Raw genomic sequence first — 25,101 nt, 5'->3', positions numbered from 1 at the left:
ATTCACCACCGGGTACTTTAACCAGTTTGGAGAGGTTAGTGTTTTGATAGACAAATTTGTAAAACAGCAGAATGCTGAACAGGTATGACAGTGCACATCTTGGCTATGGTATAAAAGATGCTGCAGTTTCGTAGCATTCACTAGGAGAGTTCTTGCGTCTTAGAGAAGATGCAGAACATGGAAGAAATGACGCTCTTTTGTCTAACTGCCACACTGTTGAGCACCTTCTCTCTGACATGTGGAAAGATTTCAGGTGAGAGTCTTTTGGTCTAATCACAACAACACCTTTATGTTTACTGTCTGGGAGCTTTATCTTTATGGACTAGGAAATTCATCCACCTATTATTATTATTTTTTTTTTTTTTACCTTTAGAGTACCAGCTGGAGACAGAGAGTCTGAGTCAATGTGAGCAGCTCAGGTTTGTCAGTGCAGCTCAGGAACTTGAGCACATCCCCCAGTGCTCTGAGGATGGCCGCTTCAGGTGCACTAAATGGACCGATGCTGTATATATCATAATATAAGTGTACCATGGTATTTACATGTTTGTAAAAGTCTGAAAAAAAAATCCATTCTTGTAGGCATGTTCAGTGTAATCGTGGAGGTGGTGAATGTTGGTGCGTGAATGCAGAGGGATTTGAGATACTTGGGAGTCGACAAAATGGATCAACTGTTCATTGTAAGCCCTTCTTCATATTTCAACGTGACAACATGTCCTCTGTTTAAAAAAAAATGATTTTTTTTATAATAAACATATCATTTGATTGAATGCCAATCCCATTTCTCTTTACACTATAGCATTCAAAAGTTTGTTGTCAGTAAGAACTTTATTTTATTTATTTTTTCTAAATGTTTCATTTTTCATTGTAAGATTGTTACATTGATACTTTTACTAAGCAAGGATGCAGTGAATTGATTTGGAAAAAGTAAAGGCTTTTACATTTGTTACAAAAAAACCCTACTTGGAATAAAAGCTGTTATATTGAACTGTCTATTCATCAAAGAATTCTAAAAAAAAAAAAAAAAAAACATTAAGCATTTCCACAAAAATATTAAGCAGCACTTAAGCAAATATTAAGCAACAAGAAATGTTTCTTGAGCAGCAAATCAGCAGATTAGAATGAGTTCTGAAGGATCATGTGACACTGAAGACTGGAGTAATGATGCTTAAAATTCAGCTTTGCCATCACAGGAATAAATTACATTTTAAAATAGAAAATAAATTGTAATAATATTTCACAATATTACTGTTTTTTTGGATCAAATTGATGCAGCCTTGGTCAGCATAAGAGACTTCATTAAATAATCCTTCCGACCCTAAACTTTTCAACTGTAGTGTATTTGCTTGGTGTCTCTGGGAAACCAAACATAATCCTTGAACAACCACTTAAGCTCACAAGTCAACAACAGAGATATGCTGTTAATATTAAGCATGGTTAACATATTTAAGAGAACTTTACATAAGGATTTAGTATAATCATAAGTTATATGTGTCCATTGAATCATTTTAATTTCATTGAATTGACCACACTCTGACCTCACTATAGGTTTGACCTCATGCCAGCTCCAGAGACAACAGGCACTACAGACTGGAGACGCAACCCTGGTGCCCGTGTGTTTGGACTCAGGTGAGTACGAGCAGGTGCAGTGTGATTCGTCCCGTGGCCAGTGCTGGTGCGTGGACCAAGAAGGCATGGAGATCTACGGAACCAGGCAAAATGGCAAACTCTTAAAGTGTGAGTTCACTTATTCAGTATCATATTCCTTTGATTCGCTAGATGCATTAGTTGAGCAATTCAGATGAGTCTCTAAATGAAAAATCAAAAGTTTTATCTGCTTATGTGTTTTCATAGCTATTTTAATCCTGACTCTTAAATTGCTGGATGATGCTTAAATGGATACTATTAGTGATCAGATGTAAAATGATTCTAAACACTTGACCCTAGGTCCTGGTGTTTGTGAGGTGAGACAGCGGCGACTCCTTCATGGTTTTGGAGAACCCTCTCCCCCTCAGTGCTCAGATGATGGGAACTTCTTACCTGTGCAGTGCAAGTTTGTCAACACCTCTGACAGGATGATCTTTGATCTGTTACACACCTTTAACAGGTGAGAGATGCCTTTTCTTCAAACCTTCCAGTACCGCTCAAAAGTTTGGGTTCGATAAGATTTAAAAAATATATATTTTGAAAGAAGTCTTGTAAGCTCACCAAGGCTGCATTTATTTGATCAAAAATAGATTAAAAACAGTAATATATTGAAATATTATTACAATTTATATGAGTGTTTTCCATTTTAATATATTTAGAAATGTAATTTATTCCTGTGATGGCAAAGCTGAATTTTCAGCATCATTACTCGAGTCTTCAATTTCACACGATCCTTCAGAAATTTAGTGCTCAAAAAGTTTCTTGTTATTATCAGTGTTGAAAACATTTGTGGTTCTTAATATTTTTATGGAAACTATGATACATTTTAGGATTCTTTGCTGTATATAAAGTTCAAACAGCATATATACATAACTTTTTTTTAATCAATTTATTGCATCCTTTCTGAATAAATGTGTTTACTTCTTTAAAGTAATAAATACAAATATTACTGACCCCAAATTATATTTAAATTGTCAAATAAGGATTATTTTCTCATAATAAATTGTTATTTAATTGAATAAAGATTCCCTTCTGAAAGCTCTTTTAGTGAAGGGCTATAAATTTGTATCTGGGAAACCAGCCCAAGCCTGCATGTTTTACCACTAGACAGCAGTATTGTGTGAGATAGAGGAAACATTTATAACTTTTCCTGTTTTCCCTTTTCCTAATTTTCCTGTTTTCTTTAGTTCTTTAATTTAAAATGCATCTGCTCCAAGTGACTTATTTAATTGAAGTTTCTTTTCATTAACAGAGACCCAGAAGTGTTCCAGACCTTTAGTGTCTTCAGAAAGGCCTACCCAGAGCTATCTAGTTATTGTTTCTGTGCAGACAGTCGTGGAAGAGAGATGCCAAGCACAGGTGATACACACCTCTTCTGTTACAATTCAGGTTACAGAACTGGGTCAAAAGTTCAAACCCAGCAAGGAATGATCCATAAACTATTACCATTGTGCTCCCGCAAAGCAGTGAACTCGGTTTGCTCCTGGGCAACTGTCCCTGAAATAAGTGAACCGTAAATCAAATTGTATTAAAGCATCACCTTAATGTCAAGTGGTGCTATGATTTTGTGTTGTCATTCAATGATTAGATTGGCCTGATCAAGTTGTGACATTTTGTGTGCTGTATTATAAAGATGAATTGTTTTGATTTTGATTTGTCTAGGTGTTGAGCTGCTTTTGGATGAGGTGTACGACACAGCGTTTTCAGATCAGACTGCAGGAAGTGCATTTGCACAGTCAAACATGTATCGAATCCTTCAGCGCCGCTACCTTGCTGTCCAGCTGGCCGTCAGCGGGAAATTTAGATGTATGCAACATTTTGTTGATAAGAAAAGCAACTGTAATGGTGGTCATACACTGTAAATATCATTTTCTTAACCTGTTTTTTTTTTTTTTGCATTGTTTTCCAGTAAAAATATCTAAATATCATTAAAGATAAGAATTTTTGCTTCTCAGGTCAATTTAAGATTAATTTTTATTAGGTTTAAGATTATTTTTCTTCATTTGCAAATAGTACTTTCTTGATTTAAACATAAACTTAATTGCATTTTTTTGTCATATAATTCTTTAAACAAGAACAACTTCCCCCCGCCCGCAATTGTTTGTTGCCATTATAAAATAAACTTAAATGTTTTTTGCTGTGACTAATAAATATTAGTTTCATGTACATTTAAGCATATAATTTGAGAAAAAAAATACTGTAAACTTTAAACAAGAATAATTTGCAAAAAAAAATAAACTACTTTCTTGTAATAAAAAAATAAAATAAAAATTGTGGTGACTAAATAAACATTAGTTTCATGTACATGCAAACATAGAATATGTAAAATAATACTATACAGTCAATCCAGGAATAAAATTGACCTTTTGGCATTTCTAACACTTGCTACATCTGTATAATATTACATGTATTCAACCCAACAGTACCCAACTCTTTTTGTATTCATAAGGTCCCACCCCATGCGAGAGTGAACGGGCCGCAGCTACTCAGGCTGGTAATTCCTTTGTACCCTCCTGTACTGAAAATGGAGTGTATGTGCCAACCCAGTGTCAGTCCGGTGGCCAGTGCTGGTGTGTGGATGCTGATGGCAGAGAGATCTTTGGCACACGCCGGTATGGACTACCAAAATGTAGTGAGTTTGGCCTTCATTGCATTTGTGTGTATTTCACTGTATATTCCATACTTATGTTCCATGATGGCTCTTCAGCGTCTCTGGTAACAGTAAATCTTGATTTTATAAATCAATAACATTGAGTAGGTATACAAATGTAAAAAAAAACATCTGTAAACACATTGTAAGCTACTCAAATTAATCCAATCTAGCAGTAGAAATTCATGCTTTAATTGTACATTTTATTCTATAATAACAGTGATCTTTAAGCTTATGTAAATGATTTTACCTGCAAAGGGACTGATGAAGCAAAAACTAATCTTTGAGTTCTGAGAGTTTATGTTTTAGCGGTCCCTTAAAGTTTTTAAGCAGAATGGAGTTTGTGCACTGACTAATTTTGTGTTTCTTGTTTGTTTAGGCACTGGAGTGAAAGACTGCCTGTCTGAGAGGAGACAAGCTCTCTCGAGGCTTTTTTATGGCCCAGCTGGAGACTTCAGCAAGAGCAACGTGTTCTCCAATTCCAAAGAAACACTATCTTTTCTTGGTACTTGCAGTCCTGAATTCCAGGAGCTTTTGGCCAACTCTGATCTTCTGCAGTCGTTGCCAGAGTTAGAGCGTCCAAATGTCAGAGACATCCTGGCAGAGCTCCTTCAAGGGATGTTTCACTCTGGGGCTCTTGCCCTAAAAGCTCTTGCTCTTGCCCCGAATCCCAAGAGACTCCAGGAGAATCTCTTTGGAGGAAAATTTCTGAAGAATGCTGGCAATTTCAACTTCACTGGCATTGTTGGAAAGAGTGGTACATTGAGTTTCAGTCAAGTTTTTAGTCAAGTTGGTCTGATGCAGCCCGAGACCGACTTGATGCAGTTGGCCAAGACCTTCGCAGACAACTCTGCCAGTCTTAATATAGACCAGGAGATTTCTGATGCGTTTGGTCGTTCTGTAAACCTGAAAATCAACCGAGATATGATTAAACTTGTTTCAATGGCTCTTGAGAATGAGCAGTTCCTCACTATCCTTCGAGAGGCCATCAAACAGCTGAAGGCAAATGAAAGCACCCAGTTGGGTCAACTGTTTCATGCAATTTTCCAGAAATCAGATGTTTGTACGTCTGTGACTTCCACCTTGATTTCATACATACCCCAGTGCACTGAGAATGGACTATACCAAGAAGTACAATGTCAGGGCACAGAGTGTTGGTGTGTGGACTCTCGTGGTCTGGAGATAACAGATTCTCGCACTACTGGGTCCAGACCGAGATGCTTATCCCAATGTGAGAAAGAACGTAGGATGGCTATTGCAGTTAAAGCCAGTAGTTCTGCAGGATCGGAGGTTTTCATTCCTAAATGTGAGACTGATGGTGCTTACGTAGCAAGACAGTGCCTTGGCAAAAGTTGTTTCTGCGTGGACCGATCTGGAACAAAACAGAGTTCAGGAAGCTCTCTTCAATGTGAGTCTAAACACTAAACACAGATGATTAATTACAGAGCTATGTTCATACATTTAATTAAAAACATATTAAATGATCTGGCTCATATGTAATAGGCAACTAGCCAAAATGTATGCATTATAGAGACATCTTGTTTTATGGAGCTTGGGTGCTTTCAAATTTGCAAGGCTGCTTCTCAAAGTTTTGCTATTTGCTTTTTATTTATTTTACTCTCAAAATTGTTGGTGTACATTTTAAGCTGAATGTGGAACATATTTCATAGTCAGCCTTATGTAACCTACACTGGTCAATTTTTTACCTTTATGGGTACATCAGCTTGTCACTGGGGAAGTACCCTTAAAGGGACAACTTTGTACCTTATCTACCCCTAAAAGGGGCATATTTGTACTTTAGAGTACTACTAGGATTCTTTTAGGGATAATGTTGTTATTGGTACAATGTTGTCTCTTGAAGGGTACTGTCCCAATGACAAGCTGTTGTACAGTTTTTGCACATTTTCTCTGAAAGTGTATAAAAGCAGATTTCTGTCTCAAGTTAATTGTGGCACTATGTAGAAATTGTAACTTATTTTCCATAATTGTGACTTTATACTCATTCCTGTAGTTCATATTTAGAGGATATAAACTGCATGAATATGCATAAATATAAAGTGATTATATATATTATAAATGTATGCATAAATATAAATGTTATATCTTGCAATTGGGATTTAATCTTATAATTGCAGCTTTAATCTCATAATTAAACCTTTAGTTCTCAGAATTGCGACTTTATTTCTCAGATTTACATAATGATCTACACAATGGCTACAGAAACCGGAAATGCACCATAATGCCATGCAGTTTATTGACAACAAAATCCCTTTGCTATACAGAAATGGCATCATTTCAACACTGATTATACAAATCTGAAATGTACAACTTGGATTGACATTTTAATATTATGTTTTAAAATATGTCGTGATTTGATATATTATCCTCTATTGACCTTCTTCCAAAGGTCCAACAAGATGCCAGTCCACAGCGACCCAGAAATTCCTGTCCACAATCCGCTCTGTTCTCACAGATCCATCTTCTGTAACCCAGCTTTCTGAAGTGTACATTCCTCGTTGTGAATACGATGGCAGCTGGAACCAGATCCAGTGCGATGGACCTCCAGAACAAGTGAATGAGTTCTACCACGAGTGGGTTAAGATCATAAATTCCGGACAAGACCTCCCCGTCTCAGAACTTCTTGGAATTCTGCGAGCCTATGCAAGAAACACAGAAGCAATGGCGTCATTCCGAGCCTTAGTATCTGAATTGTTCAAGGCTGGGCACCACAGAGTATTCCCTGTCCTGGCGAGATTTGAGAAGTTCTCTGATGTTCCATCTGACTTGTTAGAAGGAAGCGTTGAGGCCAATTATGGACCATCAGTTTTTCTGAACCCGTTATCTTTCTGGAGACTGATCAGAAGAGAAGATTCTGGTTATCCAGGTCCCCTATCAGACTTCAGTGTTCCTCTTGGGAGCTTTCACCTGCGTCAATGCTGGTGCGTTAACTCTCAAGGAGACATGCTAGCAGATAGCAAGGCTCCTGTTGGACAAATTCCCAAATGTGAGTTATGCACAATAGTAATTAATATATGTAGTGGCATTACTATCTGCTCAAATAAATCATCTTCATAATATATTGTTGTGTCTCTCTTCAGGTCCAGGTCCATGCTCTATGGTTCAAAGCCAGGTTTCTGAGTTCCAGAAGAAGGCTGAGGAACTAATCTTTGCTTCAAACAACTCTCATGTGCCTGTGGGTTACGGTTTCCTCCTGGCTGAGAGTGTCTATCTGAGCCCTGTGGAGTTGGAGCAGACACGCTCCTCAAAGATCCCCATCACTCAAACTCTGCTGAGCAACATCAACTCAGCATTGAGACTCGCAGCTCATTCCAGTACAGTCTTTTGTTTTATCTGTCTCAAAATGAAAGTTAACAGATGCTGCAGAAGAAAGTACTAGAAGTCACTATACTTATGCACTATGTACTCAACTGTGTAGTGTATGAATTTTATAAGGTTATTTTGTCATTCAACAAGTCTGATAGACCCTCCCCCTTCTGCTATGTAATTAAACATTCCTTTGGAATATAATCCTTTGGTTATTTGTTGTAAAGCTCTACCCACACTAATATTAAATATTCTTTCGCTTCTCGACAGCCCTACATTTCTACTGGCAGAGCAGAATGATGGCCAATGACAAAGACAGACAAAGTTTAATGCTGGGGTACCAGCCCTACATCCCACAGTGTGACGCTTATGGTCAGTGGCTGCCCAATCAGTGCCACCAAAGCACAGGTGAGACCATACTCCGGTACTTTTTACTTCATATAAACAGCTTGGCACATACACTACAGTTTAAAAGTTTCAGGCCTCTTTGACTAGAAAGTTAAAAAAACAGCATTAATTTGAAATAGATTTTTTGTTACAATGTATAAGTCTTTACTGTCATTTTTTAAATCAATTTATTGCATCCTTGCTGAATCTGATTAAAAATATGAATTTCTTTAAAAAAAAACTTCTGTCAAATCAAAACGTTTGAATATTTATTTGTGGATAATTTTCATGTTTTTGCTCTGTCTGATATCATAGGTCACTGTTGGTGTGTTGATGAGGAGGGCAGATACATCACAGGCTCTCTGATGTCTCGTTTTGCGGCCCCTTCGCAGTGTAAGAGTCCAATCTCATGTTTTTCTCAAATCTTTTCTATAATCAAGGTTGTTAGGGTGAACTGCTAGTTTTACTTATAGGTTTTATCATTTAACCTGTAAGCTGACTTGTAATAATTTGTCTCCCAGGTCAAACTACATGCCAAAGGCTCCAAAGTCATTTCCTGCTTTCTGATTGGATGCAAACAAGCTCTAATATCACTTTTACATATAGCCCCTCATGTGAGGAGGTACAGTAAGGCCTTCTTTTTGTAGTTACTTAGATTGTACTTTTTTATGTACAGTACATTCTATAATAACTACTGATTGCATTTCATGTGTATCTGTCTTATTGTTTGTGTGCACATATCTGTAGGATGGTGAGTTTTCAGTACTCCAGAAGACCAGTTCAGGCCATTTGCAGGGGTTGTGCGTGAGTCCAATAACCGGACAAGTCATCCAACCCGCCATCGCCGATCCCTCTGGAGAACTGCAGTGTAATCCATTCATCCATCCATTCATTCATCCATCCATCCCTACATCCATCCATCCATCCCTCTATCCATCCCTCCATCCATCCATCCATCCATCCATCCATCCATCCATCCATCCATCCATCCATCCATCCCTACATCCATCCATCCATCCCTCTATCCATCCCTCCATCCATCCATCCATCCATCCATCCATCCATCCATATGCATGCATACTTACATACATTCATACATACATGCATACATACATACATCCCTACATCCCTACATACATACATGCATACATCCCTACATACATACATTCATACATCCCTACATACATACATCCATTCATCCCTAAATACATGATTTTCGATCATCAACCTAACTGTGACCTATCCATAACACTTTAGAGAATAAAGGGTGATAGGAATTTAGTTCCAATGCATGGGCTGCATGTTTTTCAAGTTCAAAAATGCATCTAAAAAGCCCTGCCTTCAACAGCTCTTCATCATTGTAGTGTACATTTCACATATATTTTAAGCACAGGAAAATCTGCCTTTTTATATATATAAATATAACCAAAAAAAAAAATTATGGTGAACATGAATATATAGTATAATATATAGTATGCTACCCTGTACATCTTAACATATGGGGTCATGACCACAGGGTTAAGATTTTTAGCCTGAGCCAAAAAAACTATTCCTAACATCTGATTTGTTGATAAGAATGATGTTCCAGCACCAACATTAAGTACCTTGTCTGGTAGCAAGGTGTTGAGAAATGTACCACGTCAGACCTTTGTATTATTTTGTGTGTTGTAGGTCCAGGTTGGTGTTCTCTACAGAAGACTCTGGCATTGCAGAGAGAGGTCGGTGTGGGGTATGAGCCTGAATGTGTGCAGGACGGGCAGCGGTTCTTACCCCTGCAGTGTGACCTGTCCGACTGTTGGTGTGTTTCTCAAAGCGGAAAGGAGCTGCCAAAAACACGGACCTCTCGCAGCACAGGACAAACCCCAGCCTGTGACAGTAAGTGAATTAGGTCACACTTTGCATTTCTTTAAAGTCTGCATTAAATGGAGGTTGTGATAGTCTTTTCTGCCCTATTGTTAAATGTATACACAAGTGAAACGGCTTCTCAAACAAGAACAAAAATTTAGGTTGGTACTTTATTTTGTCAATTGGGAATTAATTGGATAGTTGTGGTTTGTTATTGCTGTGATTTCATTTGAGTGACAGGTTGTCCTGCCCTCTTACCAGTAAACGTCATCAGAGAAGAGATTTTGTCACTGTTATTTTGTTATTTTGAAGCTTGCGAATCAAGATAAATAAATAAATATATAATGTGCATTAATATACAGATTATAAATAATCTTAAAACAGATATATATATATATATATTTTTTTTTTAAGAAGTCTCTTATGCTCACCAAGGCTGCGTTTATTTAACCAAAAAATAGAAAAAAACAGTAATATTATGAAATATTATTACAAATTTTCTATTTGAATATATTTTAAAATGTAATTTATTCCGGTGATGGCAAAGCTGAATTTTCAGCATCATTACTCGAGTCTTCATTGTCACATGATGCTTCAGAAATCATTCTAATTTGCTGATTTGGTGCTCAAGTACATTTCTTATTATTTATTATCAATGTTGAAAACAGTTGTGCTGCTTAACGTTTTTGTGGAAATAGTTATACTTTTTTCAGGATTTTTTGATGAATAAAAAGTTAAACGAACAGTATTTATTTGCATTTGTTAAATAGAAATATGTTGTAACTTTATAAATGTCTTCACTGTTCACTCTAGATCAATTTAATGCATCCTTGATGAATAAAAGTCTTTTTATTAGTCTTACCACAAATGTTTGAATGGTATCATTGTTCAAAAATGTAAAAAAAAAAATTAAGCAGCATTGATAATAATAAATGTTTCTTGAGCATCAATTCAGCATATTAGAATGATTTCTGAAGCATCATTTGACACTGAAGACTGGAGTAATGATGCTGAATTAAATTACATTTTTAAAATGTATTATGTTTTTACAGTGTTTTTGATTAAATAAATGCAACATTGTTGAGCATAAAACATCAAATTAAACATTGAAAAAATTATAAATATAATAAAAACTGCAATATTCTATAAAAAAGAAAAAAATATTTTGGTTTTGTTGACTTTCTGTTTTGGCATATGCTTGTGGCAACATGAATTTCCCTTACTTGTTTCCCTTTTCAGTTCCTGAGTGCTCCCTTCCATACGGAGACATTTCCCATGGTGCCATTCTGTGTAGCACTGCGAATGTTGCAGGCCAGCAGACGCAGCGCTGTGAGCTGTTCTGTGACCAAGGTTATGTCAACACCCTTCCTGTCACCAGCTTCCTGTGTGATCCCCAGGCGAACAACTGGCTTGATGATGCTCCACTGTCTTACGACTGCCAAAGTAAAGGCCACACACACATTGTTCCATTTACTTGTTAAAATGCTCACAGGTTGTTGCAGTATTTCCTTTAGGGATTTGTCTTACTATGAAGTCTTGTTGCTCTAATTACTGAGCCTCTGTGTGGTTATGATGTCAATCAGAGCCTCAGGTATTGCAGACAGTGCAGGTGTCCTTAGAGCTACAAATGTTCCTGGCTGAGGGCCAAAAGAGTTGCAGCGTGTTGAGTGTTGAGCTACAGGCTGCTTTGCTGCGAGACATGAGAGCTACAGGTCTCTGCAACTTACAGGTACAATACACACAGTATGCTTTGAGATATATCATATATATTCATGTATAAAAACACATTTTGTGTCCCATTACTGCAAACAGTAACAAACACATGTGACAAAAAAATAAGCATAATATAATAAAGGCAACATATTTTACACTTTATTTTGAGGTGTCCTTGTTTCAGTGTAACTGAAAATAAGTTAAGTACGGAGTAATATTAATAACCGACATGTACTTACTGTACAATTAGGGCTAGAGTTAGAGTTTGGTTTAGGGTTAGTAGCGTGCAATTATGCATAATTTACTGTTATTACTACAGAAAGTACATGTAAAAAGTGTTACCACAACATGTTTTAAAATCAAATAACTGGCTTTTATTTTGTAATTCTCCTAAAGCCAAAGCAAATTATTCAAAAAATAACTGGAAAATATTTATATTGCATTAAGTTTGCAGTGTATATTTTTATCTACCAATTATTAATGTGTGTAATATTAAATGAGTAAGCCTTTAAAATGATTAAACACATTAAACGTATAGTTAAAACTATGGCTGTCAATAGAATAGAAATACCATGATTATTAGTAAATATGGCAAAATGGTTGTAATATCAAATACAAAAAAACTAATATTATACATTTGTTTAAAAATAAATATTTTCTCTTAAATTTTCCATAGACCCCCTGGGTTTTAAGGAGCCCTTAAGGGGACATGGTTATAGACAAAAAATACGAGAGAACAGTTTGCCGAAGTTTTGCTCTCCCCTGAGAAACTTTGTGTTTCCTTGCCAAACTTTTGTATTCTTTGCCAGTGAATGCAAACTTTTGTGGGAACACAAAACTTTTGGAGCGAGCGCAAAATTTCTTGAGAAACAAAAGACTTTTGCAAATGAATGCAAAACAATTGTAATATAATTTTTCCTCACATCTCATATTTTATCATCATCATTTTCCTTTAGAGACTTCATAGGGGATTCCCAAACAGTACTTTCCCCACTAATACTAGTTTAGATGGACAAGTAAATTGTTACTTAGCCTAGAATATTAGATTAATTGCAAATGTCATATTCAATATGTAGGTAACTTTGGCCTACAGTAGAACATCAACAAATTGTGCAGATCTATAAAACATACAACTACTTTTGAATGCTTGTTTATGTGTCTTAGCTGACCTCATCCGTCCAGACCAGCTCTGTTGCAGTCTGTGACGAGTCATCTGTGTCTCTTGAGTGTTTGACTGACAAGGAAGTCACTGTGCGCATCACCTTTAAAGCCCGCCTCTCTGACCTGCCAATAACATCTCTCCCTGATCTTCATGATATTGGTGAGAGCAGCCATTACGATATCTAATGCCAAATGTTTCATTTCACAGTCACATTACTCTGAATCATGGATGTGTTTTATTATTCCATGTACTTTTCTTTCTAAATATTGCATGTTTATTTTTCCCAGATATAGCACTTAGTGAAGAGAGACTGTTAAACAGTGTGAAGGCATTAATCCGAAGTGGGTCATACCTTTCCATCTTCCTCTCTGACGGTTCTCTCGCTTTCTCTAGTCCTCCCTCATTTAGCTGCATGGCTGGCTATAAGCGGCTCCCACAATCCACTGGGTGTGGTAGGTTGGCTTCTGTACTATTCTGTACTTAATGACAGGCTGGCCTGTATACCATAAAAGAAAATGGCTTTACTTGTGTTTCTGAATATATACCTATAAAGTTCTATAACTGATGCACATTTTAGCTCACGGACATATACGAAAATAGAAATGTGGTGTGCAAAAATGTGTAAATGTATTTGTGAAGGTTTATGTAATATTTCAAACTGCACACAACTTCTTCTCTATTATTAATCTTCCCTTCTTTATCTGTCAAACTTTCTCTTCTTTTTCCACTCTGCACAATCCTTACTCATGCTCAATTACTCTGCTTATTGTGTGTTTGTTTTTATCCTCTCTCACGCACAGTTGTGTGTCCAGCTGGTTCATTTTTCAGTGGTGGTGTGTGTACTCCGTGTCCAAGGGATACATTTCAAGAGGAAGAAGGGCAGGTCTTCTGCTCTCCCTGCCCTGCGCAAACATCCACTGTGGCCCAGGGAGCCTTCAGTGCTTCTCATTGTGAGTAAAGGCCAAAACAAATCAGCCCAGCCCAAGTGCCAACTGTCACACAAATTCAAGAACAGCAGGTGTAGATGGTAACAGTTAAACATGACAAATGTGTCGAAATGTAGATCATAGGTTTCAGAGGCAGAAGAGTGACCTAATAGGAATACTGTTTGGTTTTTTTTCACTTGTGATTTTTCATGGTTTAAAATTTTGTTTTCTATTTGTCCTCTCTCTATCTGAATACTCTCAAGGTCTTACTGAGTGCCAGCAGAGTAAACTGAGTTGTACAAATGAAGGGGATTTTCTGTTAGCCCAGGAGCACCCTGTGTCTGGCAGATGGTTGTGTGTCTCCCCACAGGGAGAGGAACTTTCTTGGACGTCTTCTGATGGTCCAATGACAGTTGAAGAGTGCAAAGGTATGTGCCACAGTCAACGTTAAGCAGTAGAAATCACAAAAATAGCAATGCTGCAACATTTTTATACAGTGTGACATTAGTTCAGGTGTTTTTAAAGTGTAGCCAAATTATAAAGTTGGCACAGAATGAAAATGCTCTATTCTAAATACATGTTATTGAACACATTGTGAACAATTCATCCATGCATTTGTTTCATTTTTAAAAGCCTTTTTTACTTCATAATTTAATTAAAATGTCATAACTCAATTTTTCTTTCTAGTGATGTATGCTGGACAACATCTAGTCCCCTTAAACTCACCTCCTCCTTACATTCAGATCTACCTGCATCCAGTCAACAACTGATGGATAGATCCAAGCCTCTAACCTACTTGAATTCCCTTTATTAATAATCCATTTTACTCAGGTGTACATAATACGGAAGAAAAGACCTATTACTAGGTCTATTTCACTGCGACTTTAAATTCTACTATTTGTTACTATATTTTTGATTAAGTTAAATAGATTAATTTGTTTCTAATTGTATTCGATATTTGGTGTAAATTTACCCTACCCTAAGATCTTAATAAAAAGAAGCCAGATAAATAATTGTAAAAGTGAATCAAATCACAGTGGTAGTTTTAAATTAAAAAAGATATTGCTTTCTTAAAAAACTTGGGTTACACTTTATTTTAAGGTGTCATTGTTGCAGTGTAATTATATATTTAAGTACCGAGTAATAATAATTAACTACATGTACTTACTATAGGGTTTGGGTAGCATTAGGTTTTGGTTGAGGGTTAGTTGCATGTAATTAGAAGCATAATTTACTTTTTTTACTACGGTAAGTACATGTAACATATGTAACAAGGACACTTTGAAATAAAGTGTTACCAAAACTTGTTAGTAACTTGTAGTCTACCTAACTACTAGTGTAGCTCAACTTGGAGAGCTACAATTTGCTTTTCACAAGACTTGGCTTCATTATGTCTTTAACAGTGCTTAAGTAGACCAGTAAATCTTTATCAGTGTGAAAGCACAAACAATATATAAATGTATTTGTGTGTGTTCATAATATCCCTCTTTGTGTGTTTGCAGTAATGGGAAAGTTTGATGTGGTGGCTCCTTCTTCCCTGCTGCTGAAATCAGAAAGTGCTGACATACTGAGCTCTGATTCCTCAACCCAGCCAAAGGAAACACAGCTCAGGAAGTGTTTGCTTGGTGAGATACACTGTTGAATATTGCAGCTGTGCACCTCTACTGAATTAGTCAGATGTGTACTCACACTCTTTATGACTGAAGTTGATCTCATCCCTGATCTCTGATAGATTGCGGCCTGGAAGATTCATGCCAACATGTGGCTATTTTCAGCGATGAAGAGAAAACTTACTGTGAGCTGTACAGCACGAGTACAGATAATGTTGAATGCAGGACCTCTGAACAAGTATGACCAAAATGCATTGACAGTTTACCCAATGTGAATTGTATATTGCATGCGGTGTATTTGTTCATTATGCATATTTGTAGATTAAATTAGAAAGTTTATATTACATAAATTATTTTTTGTGATGTTTTTAAAAAGTTTTTACCAATGAGACCCCAAACTTTTGAATGGTATTCTAATGGTTAAATGCTTTCTACAAAAAATTAATACATAATCTTTACTTTTTAGTTTCTAACTTTATAATTTCACCAGTGATTTGTCAGAGTACATGTGTTCGGTTACCTGATTTAACAACCTCTTTGACATAAATCCTCATTTGTCTTTACACATGCTAATAAATATAAACTATAGCACATTTTCTTTTGAGGAGAAAAACATATTTAAGAGTTATTCCCAGTGTTATATCTGGCAATGGGTCTTTTTTGCCTTGGTGGCACTCATATCTCCTTTCCCAAAAGTGACATGATTATTATAAAAAGTGGAAGAAAAAAGTCTTGCGGTTTGTTTTGCATTTCAGAGCAAAGGGTTTCTGGGAAATTATGGTGCTGAGACGTTCCAGACTCTCAAGTGTGTTTTGAAAATAAAAGGAGATGAACCCAATATGACGGTGCTGAGGAAGAAAGGTAAGATCATCAGCTATTGGTTATATCCCTTGTGTTCTCAGTTTGGTTAGTTGTTGTGAGTCGCCTGGACCATGTTTTGGTTACGCACAACACTAAAATGTGGAGACAAAGAGCCTACAATGAAATATAATCAACATACAATATCATAATTGAGCTGAAGTCCCAAAGAATATGTTGTGGTTTGTAAGTAATGATTTGAACAAAGTGGTCTAGTCATCCATGGACACAAGAATAAAGAAAATTGTCATTAAAAACATTTCTCAGGCTTGTTCTGTTAACAGATAAATATTTTTCCATGTGAAAAAAAAAGACTTGATACTTTGAGACTTTTCTCAGGAATGGAGCTCCCAGTTTCAGATTTTATTTGGCAACCCACATGCATTTAGATGCACTTGTGTTTGTTGGCCACGACTTAAAGAATATCTGTTGTTCTTTCTTTCTCTTTTACTCTCCACCCTTCATCTTTTGACAAAAGGTCATGAATTCAGCACAGCAGGCCTGAAGAGTTTTGAGAGGCTGAGTTTCCGCAAGACCGATTCTGGAGTGTATCGGACGCTTGTGTTCGACGCACATGGAACAACTCTGGCTGACGTCCATCGTTTCTGCGTCAACTCCTGCAGTCTTGAGAACTGCTGTGATGGATTCATCCTGAACCAGAATGTCCTCGATGGAGGTCAGAGACGCTCTCACTTATTAGGAGCAGATGTAGCTTTCCACTATTCTAACACCCAAATCACTGGGAGACAAAACCAAAAGGGCCCCTGGTGACACATATCTTAAACTGTTTTTCTTTAAAAACTTTGACAATTATATATTTTAATATTTTATATATGTTATGAAATTTATTTTTAAATAAAATGTTCTTTAAAAAATATTTTTATTATATTATATATACTACCATTATTTATTTATTTTACATGTTTTTGAAAGAAATCTCTTCTGCTTAATTTGATCAAAATACATCATAAACAGTAATTTTGTGGATTATTTTTTACAATTTAAAAAAGCTGTTATCTATTTGAATATATTTTAAAATGCAATGTATTCTGTTTTTTGCTAAACTGAACTGTCAGCATCATTACTCCAGTCTTCAGTGTCACATGATCCTTCAGAAATCATTCTAATATGCTGATTTGCTGCTCAAGAAACATATTATTATTATCATCATCATCAATGTTATAAACAGTTGTGTACAATATTTTTTCAGGATTCTTTGATGAACAGAAAGTTCAAATGTACAGCATATCTGAAATCTGAAATAGAAAGCTTTTCTAACATTATAAACATATTTACTGTCACTTTTGATCAATTAAATGCATCCTTGTTAAACAAAAATATTAATTTATTTAATTTCTTTTCAAAAAAATGTTTCTTACTTAATCCAAAATTTTGAACGGTAGTGTATAATGTTACAAACTCTTTATATATAAAGATTTTTTAAATGTATAAAAATAATAACATCAGTTTTTGTTATCAAAGTATAATTATCTAAATACAATCTGAATCAGAAAAGGTGAGTGAGGGTTCACATCTGTGTGTTTCGTTCTTAAATGGTTTGTGTCCTGTGTTGCAGGCTCTATCATGTGTGGGCTCCTGAGCGCTCCTTCAGTACTGCAGTGCAGTGAGACAGACTGGGACGTGAGGAACGTGGCCTCCTCCAAACGCATCTGTGGTGCTGGTGTCCAATACAGCAAACAACTGAAACGTTTCACTTTCAACTTTGGCGGACAGAACTTCACCATCAGTATGAGTCCCACATACACTCCAGTTTTCATAACTACAAATGTACACAAATGATTAATTGTTGTTTAAAAATTGCACAGCATGGTTCAGCTGTTATTTGACCTTTATCAATTGTTTAGTTTTTCCAGCGCTCACTCTCTATTGCATTATCCTGCCCCACCCCGTACCAATTTCATAAAAACACTAATACAAACACTTGATTGTATGCTATATCAAGATTTATGATTTTATGAATTGATGGGCATTGTGATGAAAATTAACATTTCTTGCAGCTGATGCAGCCTTACCGGAATCCAGCAAAAATAAAACTGGTTATCAGGAAACTCTCATCAGTTTCCAACGTGTCTACATCTGGAAAGGTTTGGACATACTCTGCATGCATGAACATGACACTAATAAAACACTTTAAATGCCTGTCATAAACAAAAGTATATGTTTTGATTAAATGTGCTAATTTATAGCCTAATGGTTATAATTTATGTATTTTTAGAGTCTGATATGAACACACGTCCTCCCTCTGCTTGCAGTGGACCAGCTGTTGTAGAGGATTCCAGAATCGTACTTTCTGGTACGAATGAGTGAAATTAAGCCAAATATACCTGATATATATATACCTGAGCATTTTTGTCTTGTGCTTAAATGGTATTAATAATATTTATTTTATTGGTATTTAATAGTCTAATTTCTGTTTCTACTGTATTGTCCACTTAGACTCCGTAAAGGAGGCTTTTGGTGTTCTGGAGAGTGGTGATATAAAAGTCAACCCAGAGAGGAAACTGCCTAGTCAGCTTTACTGGATCTTTAAACACCGGTACACTTTCCAGGAAGCTCAGCTGTTGTGTCTAAAACGTAAGATGCAAAACATTTGCTTACAATTATATAGTTAGTGAATGTCTGAGTAGTGCCACAATGTTTCACTTTCTGTTCTTTAAATATGGATGATGGGTTTCAGGGTGTGAGGAAGAAGAACTGTGTCACGTGTCCGACATTCGTGATGAAGGCCCTCTGTATTTTTCGTGTGTATTGTATCCTGACACACGTGTGTGTGGGGCGTATGACAAACCTCTCAGACAGGCATGCAGTTTTGTGATGGCACAGAGTCTTCAGACTGCATACCAGAAGAAAGGTGAGTCGTTTATACACAAAATGCCATGCGTCACTGCAATGAAACCGAGACGATGAAATTTAGGATAAAAAAACATGATAATTTGGACACACTTTAGATTAGGGTCTAATTCTCATTTTAACTAACTATTAACTACAACTTTTGCCTCAATTAACTCTTAATTACTGGTAATTAATAGTTAGGAAGGTAGTTGTTAGGTTTTGGTTAGGATTAAGGGATGTAGAATATGGTCAAGCAGAATAAGGCATTAATATGTGCTTCGTGAGTAATATTAAACAGCCAATGTACTAGTAATATGCATGCTAATAAGCATCTATTTAATAGTGAGAATAGGATGCTAAACTAAAGTGTTACCCACTATTTTTATTATGCAATTCCATTACACTATAACTCAATCCACCAAGTACATTAGACTTTGTTTTCTAATTTTATTTTGTTTTCATTACCCATTATCCTCAAATAATCACGTATACACTATATATATATATATAATGCTTTCATATTTCTCAGCATTAGCTGTTGGTTTTCAGAGACTTTTCTCTGTGATTGGACAGATGGGTTTTGTATTACCTAATGCAAGTCTAATGACTGTGGTTTACTGTAAAGTCTGAAGTCACCACTTTCTTTGTAACTGAGTCTTTCTGTCATTTACTTTAATTGTTTTCGGATATGATCCTAGCAGCTGAACATGAAATGCCGATGATTCAGATATTTGTACAGCCAGGAGCTTGTCAGAGGGTGAAAGGGCAAAGTGAGAGAATGATGATGGATAAATAATGGCTTTGAAGAGATTTTTTTGAATTGTCTGACCATGTGTATATGCAGTTTTAGTTATACTGTTTAGTTTTAGTAATGCATCCTGATTGATTGGGAAAGTGTCAGAAGTTGTACACCTATGGGACACCAACACGAAGCAGATTATCCCACTTATTATACTGCTACTACTTCAGAGAAGTAAATAAATTGACATGAAATTTTGATTTTATTTTGTTAATGATGATATAATATAATTTTTTTTTATGTGAGAAGAAAGAAATACACACTGCACCAGTAAATTTTACTTGTTTTTGTAATGTTAATGGTATAGACCTGTAACTGCAAACTGGAGCGTTATCTTAATTTTGCCTTTAAATGCAGTGCATTGTTCATTAGCCATAAAAATGAGCCATGCCTAGTTCTCATTATGCATGTTTTGAGTTTGTGGTAACAGGAATTGTCTGGATGACTAGAGGACATTTCAATGAGGTGAAGTGGCAAAACTCCACTTCACCCATGTGGCATGCAGACAGCAGTGAGCTCATGCTGTCTGCGGTACGTGGAAGCAAACACTAACACAATCTAATATGACCTATTCTGAACCAGCAGATCTGTAAAATATACATGCCTGAAGGCTCGTGCAATTTGTACAGTTGACTATATGATGTCTTGACATTTGACATCTGCTTTATACTGCTGCTGTCAAAAAAGTGTAAATCTGTTCACTACATCTCAGAAAATGTAGTTTAGTGTTTCAGGACCTTTTAAGTGTAAACTCTTATTGAAATTCCACTTCCTAAAATTCAGAGCATTCTCACTTGTCATGCTAACTCCATGCAAAACTCACCTGAAGTTAGTTGATTTTAACTTAAAGGCCTCATGACATCACATTTTGTTGCAATTTAGTCAATTCCTAATAGTTTTAATGCTAGATATATGCTAGAGTGCTCCTACATTTTTTCTTCTTTTTGCAGACATAATAATTTAATATTTAATAGAATACTGAGCTTGTAATGTGATGTCATAGAGACCTTAAATGTGCTCTAATCTAACCATTTATGATATTATCATTACGTACGTATTATGTACATATCACACATTATGTACAATTTTGAAATTAAACCATTCTTAAAATGGTGATAAATTCATCTTTATTTCAACATCTGCTCCATTCTACACCATTTCCCGTTTGTGCTGTTCCTCTAGGTGTCAGAATTAGTTTCCTCTGAAAGAAAAGCACATCGGGCGGACTGTCTAACTCTGGTTTATGCATGATGTTCATTGTTAGCTTTTTGATTAGAAATGGAAAAGAAGTGTTACGTAAGATTTGGTAAAGTGGGTGAGTGACTACATTGTGGTTATTCTGGATGTCTATCTAAACTGCAGAACAGCTCTAGGATTTAAACCATGTGGAATCACAAGTAATTTATTTTAACAGAAGTGGAATTTTTGGAGTGGAGTGTCTCTCAGATTACTTTAGTCATTCATTCCTCTGCATAGCAAAGACTTTGACCACTCTTTCGTTTTTTAGCTTTCCTTTAAAGAGATTTTGGTCTCTTTTTTATTTTTTTTAGAACAAATCTCTGTCTCTGTTTGGAGAGATGATTATATGGGCATAATAATAATAAAAAAGAAAAAAAAAATGTTATAAAACCAATATATTATCGGATTCTTTGATGAATACAAAGTTCAAAAGAACAGTATTCATTTGAAATGGAAATCTTGGTAACACTTTATTGTAAGGTGACGTAGTTAAATGTTACTGCTTGTACTTACTTTAGTAACAACAGTAAATTATGCATAATTATAAGCAACTAACCCTAAACAAAACCCTAACTGTAACTCTATAGTAAGTGCATGTTATTACTCCGTACTTAAGTACAATGTAACTACGTCACCTAAAAATAAACAAAATCTTTGTAAATGTCTTTACTGTCACTTTTGATCAATTTAATGCGTCCTTGCTGAGAAAAGGTATACATTTATTTCAAAAAGTAACAAACAAACTAACAAACAAAAAATCATACTGATAGTCAACTTTTGAATGGTAGTGCAAGTGTTAAGTATCTTTTAAATGCCAAAACAGGATTTGATAGTCCTATTATCCCTTCCTGGAACACAACTGCCGAACACAGGTTTTCAGTCATAATAGGGGATCACAGGGGATTGAATGTTTCATGGCCTATAAAGTAATCCACAACAAAAAGGTGTGATCATAAACTCTTAACATGTGGGCCATCTGCTGATGATGTTTAAGGGTGGAAAATAATGCTGTCTAGGTGGAAATCTTCCGTAAAGGGTTTTCTCAATGCTGTAAAAGAGATTTTCCAGGTTTTTTGAGCCAGCGTTTTAGCTTAGCTTGTGCTGAGGGAATCAAAGAACCTCTCATAATTAAGCTCATCACTTTCTTTTTTTGTGCAGTTTCTCTGACCGGAAGTGTGAAGAGCTTCTACAGCCGTGTTCCTTTTAAGAAGATGGTGTCTTACTCTGTACGCAGTCGAGTCAGTGTGTCCAGTAAATCTATCACAGAAGGGTGAGGGGACAGCCAACAAATTTGTGTTTCCATCGCAGTTTATTTGTTCCCCCTCATGAATAATGCTGTTTGAATTCCTTGAGCAGGTTCTTTGAGTGTGAGAGGCGGTGTGATAAAGATCCATGCTGCCGTGGCATAGGATATGTCCAAGATTCAGATGTACCTGGTACGAAAGAACCTTTACATTCAGATGAATTATTTTACTTAAAACATATGTGATATGTCTAATCTGAGGAATGAAACCACTCACAGTTGGTCTCTGTTTTTCCTTTGTACTGGATCAGATGTGTTGTGTCTAACGCTAAATAGTCTGGGTATCCAGACGTGTGGAGAGAACGACAGCACTAACTGGAGAATTCAGGACTGCTCCCCATCCAAAGTGCAGACTGATGTCTATCCCTTCGGCTGGTATGAAAAGCCAGGTGTGTCTGAAATCCAAGTGCCTTTTTAAACGGAGAAACTCAAACTCTGTGATTTTTCAATCAATTGAGAATTCCTAGTATGCGAGTTGTGGAAGTGAATGACTTGATGAAAAGATTTTAAACATCAGCTTTGTATGTCTCTAGTGAACCAATGGACAAAGAGTCCAAGTGTTTGTCCACCATTTAGTCTCCATTCCCCCATAACGAATGGTAAGAGACTCGTTAATGAATAATTAATTGTTGTTTTCTGTTAATTTAATATAATTTATTATTAATTTATTTAATTTCCACACATAACATTGAGGATCTTATATTGCACATTTTTTTTCAGTTGATTTGAAAAACTGGAAGCAGTTGGATGGTGCCTCTTTGCAGGTGGATTCGTCTCTTTCTGCTTTTGACATTGTCCACATAAGCAGAGACATTGCCGAGGACCTAGATAATGTCAGAGACTGGTGTCTTTCTGGTAACGTCTTTCTCTATCTATCCATTTTTTAGTTTTTCTCAGAATTTGTACGTATTTGAATGTGATAGAGCCACATATTAATGTTGAACACATGTAGAAGTTTATTTTTGATCTAAATAAAAGTTGTCTCTCTTTTACTCACCAAGGTTGCATTTATTCGATCCAAAATAGCAGTAACATTGTGAAATATTATTATAATATAAAATAAATATGATCTATTTTAATAATTTTTTTTTTCAAATGTAATTTATTCCTGTTCTGGGAAAGCTGAATTTTCAGCAGCATTAATCCAGTCATCATCAGTAACACAGGATCCTTCAGAAATCATTTGAATATGCTGAATTTTGGCTCAAGAAATTGCTTATTATTGTCAATGTAAAAAACAATTGCTCTGCTTAATATTTTTTGTGAAAATCAGGATACTTTTTTAAGGGGTATTTGATTAATATAAATTTCAAAAGAACAATATTTATTTAAAATAGAAATCTCTTGTAACCTTACCAATGTTTTTACTCTCAAATTTGACTTATTTATTGCATCCTTGATAAATATAAGTATTAATTTCTTTATTAAAAAAAAAATTACTTAACCCCAAACTTTTGAACAGTAGTTTAAATATATTATAATTGAATAATATTAAAACTCACAATAAATTACTCATTTATTATTATCATTTAATTATTAATAATAATCATAATTATATAATAATTGATAAATATGTATTTTTTGGTCACACTTAAGATTCGGGTTTCTCACTATTAAGTAACTATTAACTACGACTTTTGCCTGAGTAATCTCCTAATTACTACTTATTAATAGAAAAGTAGTTTTTATGTTTAGGTATTGGGATTTAGAATATGGTCACTTATAAGTCAATAATATGTGCTTTATGAGTACTAATCAATAGCCAATATTCTAGCAGTATGCATGCTAATAAAAAAGCAACTAGTTAATAGTGAGAATTGGACCCTAAACTAAAGGATTACCGTTTTTTTTAAATTTACAATACAGATACATGTGGATGTACTTATCTCATAACTTTTTTGTCCTTTGTAGCCTGTGAGGAAAGTGAGTCCTGTTCAGCTGTGTCTATCGATAGCAGAGAGTCAGCCATGAGATGTGTGATGTATCCAGACACACACACCTGCCTTCCTACAACCAATGGCCAGCGCTGCTTACTAGTTACCAAAGAGCCTGCTCAATCTGTTTATATCAGGACAGGTGACACCTTAAAATAAAACATTCTTCTATTCACTCAAGTCTCAATCAGTTCAGAGTGTTTCTGATCTCTTTCATCCAAACAACAGAGATGTTTAAATATTTCTTTATAGGTTCACAGCCAGAGTTGACTTCTGTTTTCGTCCTTGATCACGGCACACTACTCGGAGAGAGTGAGGTGAAACCTATAACTGGCTTAGATAGCAAGCGTGTGACCTACTTCCTGGGTGTTCCTTATGCTCGTCCACCAATCGGAGAGCTCCGTTTCAGCCCTCCACAGCCAGCTGACTGGACCGGTACCTGGAATGCCACGTTTTCCCGGTGCGTGGACAACTTTGATTGCAGATTGTGAGAGTATAAATGTATGTTCTCATACATTTATACCCTCAAATTGACCGGTCGCCTTTCTGCACAATTAATAGTCACTTTTCTTGAAAGAGATCTGATTTGTTTGATCTAAACTGTTTTAGATCCAGTTGTCTTCAGCCTGGTGACCCTGCTGACTCCACCTCCAGTGAAGACTGTCTTTATCTCAATGTGTTTGTTGCTAGTAGTGTGGTAAGACCCCCATGACATACTCAAGATCTCAAACATGCATAAGTACATAAAAGTAATCACTAATGAAAAGTTTGATACATTGTCATGTGTGCATTATGCATTTATTTTATTTCACTGACAGACAGCAACCGGCACTTTTTTCGGGTTTTTTCAAATC

At 35.9% G+C, this 25,101-nt stretch overlaps 1 protein-coding gene across 1 annotated transcript in view; it reads left to right on the top strand.

Annotated features, from left to right (window-relative positions):
- The first annotated feature begins 148 nt into the window (after positions 1–148).
- Positions 149–25,101, top strand: part of tg (thyroglobulin) — a 34,895-nt gene continuing 9,942 nt past the window's right edge. The window contains exons 1-39 of the mRNA XM_077215904.1: positions 149–253; positions 374–482; positions 580–677; positions 1,546–1,734; positions 1,945–2,104; positions 2,897–3,003; positions 3,307–3,450; positions 4,094–4,276; positions 4,674–5,702; positions 6,702–7,298; positions 7,393–7,626; positions 7,889–8,026; positions 8,321–8,398; positions 8,527–8,627; positions 8,753–8,873; positions 9,677–9,880; positions 11,090–11,293; positions 11,434–11,579; positions 12,728–12,884; positions 13,013–13,177; positions 13,526–13,675; positions 13,915–14,079; positions 15,154–15,276; positions 15,384–15,499; positions 16,017–16,122; positions 16,598–16,795; positions 17,696–17,866; positions 18,138–18,224; positions 18,356–18,433; positions 18,577–18,714; positions 18,818–18,991; positions 22,169–22,280; positions 22,367–22,446; positions 22,565–22,702; positions 22,847–22,912; positions 23,034–23,168; positions 24,225–24,389; positions 24,500–24,707; positions 24,857–24,944. Coding sequence (XP_077072019.1) covers positions 169–253; positions 374–482; positions 580–677; positions 1,546–1,734; positions 1,945–2,104; positions 2,897–3,003; positions 3,307–3,450; positions 4,094–4,276; positions 4,674–5,702; positions 6,702–7,298; positions 7,393–7,626; positions 7,889–8,026; positions 8,321–8,398; positions 8,527–8,627; positions 8,753–8,873; positions 9,677–9,880; positions 11,090–11,293; positions 11,434–11,579; positions 12,728–12,884; positions 13,013–13,177; positions 13,526–13,675; positions 13,915–14,079; positions 15,154–15,276; positions 15,384–15,499; positions 16,017–16,122; positions 16,598–16,795; positions 17,696–17,866; positions 18,138–18,224; positions 18,356–18,433; positions 18,577–18,714; positions 18,818–18,991; positions 22,169–22,280; positions 22,367–22,446; positions 22,565–22,702; positions 22,847–22,912; positions 23,034–23,168; positions 24,225–24,389; positions 24,500–24,707; positions 24,857–24,944 — 6,747 coding nt within the window. The 5' untranslated portion in view covers positions 149–168. The remainder of the gene's footprint in view (positions 254–373; positions 483–579; positions 678–1,545; positions 1,735–1,944; positions 2,105–2,896; positions 3,004–3,306; positions 3,451–4,093; positions 4,277–4,673; positions 5,703–6,701; positions 7,299–7,392; positions 7,627–7,888; positions 8,027–8,320; positions 8,399–8,526; positions 8,628–8,752; positions 8,874–9,676; positions 9,881–11,089; positions 11,294–11,433; positions 11,580–12,727; positions 12,885–13,012; positions 13,178–13,525; positions 13,676–13,914; positions 14,080–15,153; positions 15,277–15,383; positions 15,500–16,016; positions 16,123–16,597; positions 16,796–17,695; positions 17,867–18,137; positions 18,225–18,355; positions 18,434–18,576; positions 18,715–18,817; positions 18,992–22,168; positions 22,281–22,366; positions 22,447–22,564; positions 22,703–22,846; positions 22,913–23,033; positions 23,169–24,224; positions 24,390–24,499; positions 24,708–24,856; positions 24,945–25,101) is intronic.

This window comes from Siphateles boraxobius, unplaced genomic scaffold (assembly GCF_051911475.1).
Source record: "Siphateles boraxobius isolate OS27281-9 unplaced genomic scaffold, OSU_SipBor_1 12, whole genome shotgun sequence".
Classification (NCBI taxonomy): domain Eukaryota; kingdom Metazoa; phylum Chordata; class Actinopteri; order Cypriniformes; family Leuciscidae; genus Siphateles; species Siphateles boraxobius.
Note: the sequence above shows the minus strand (reverse complement) of the source record. Positions and strands in the feature narration are given on the sequence as shown.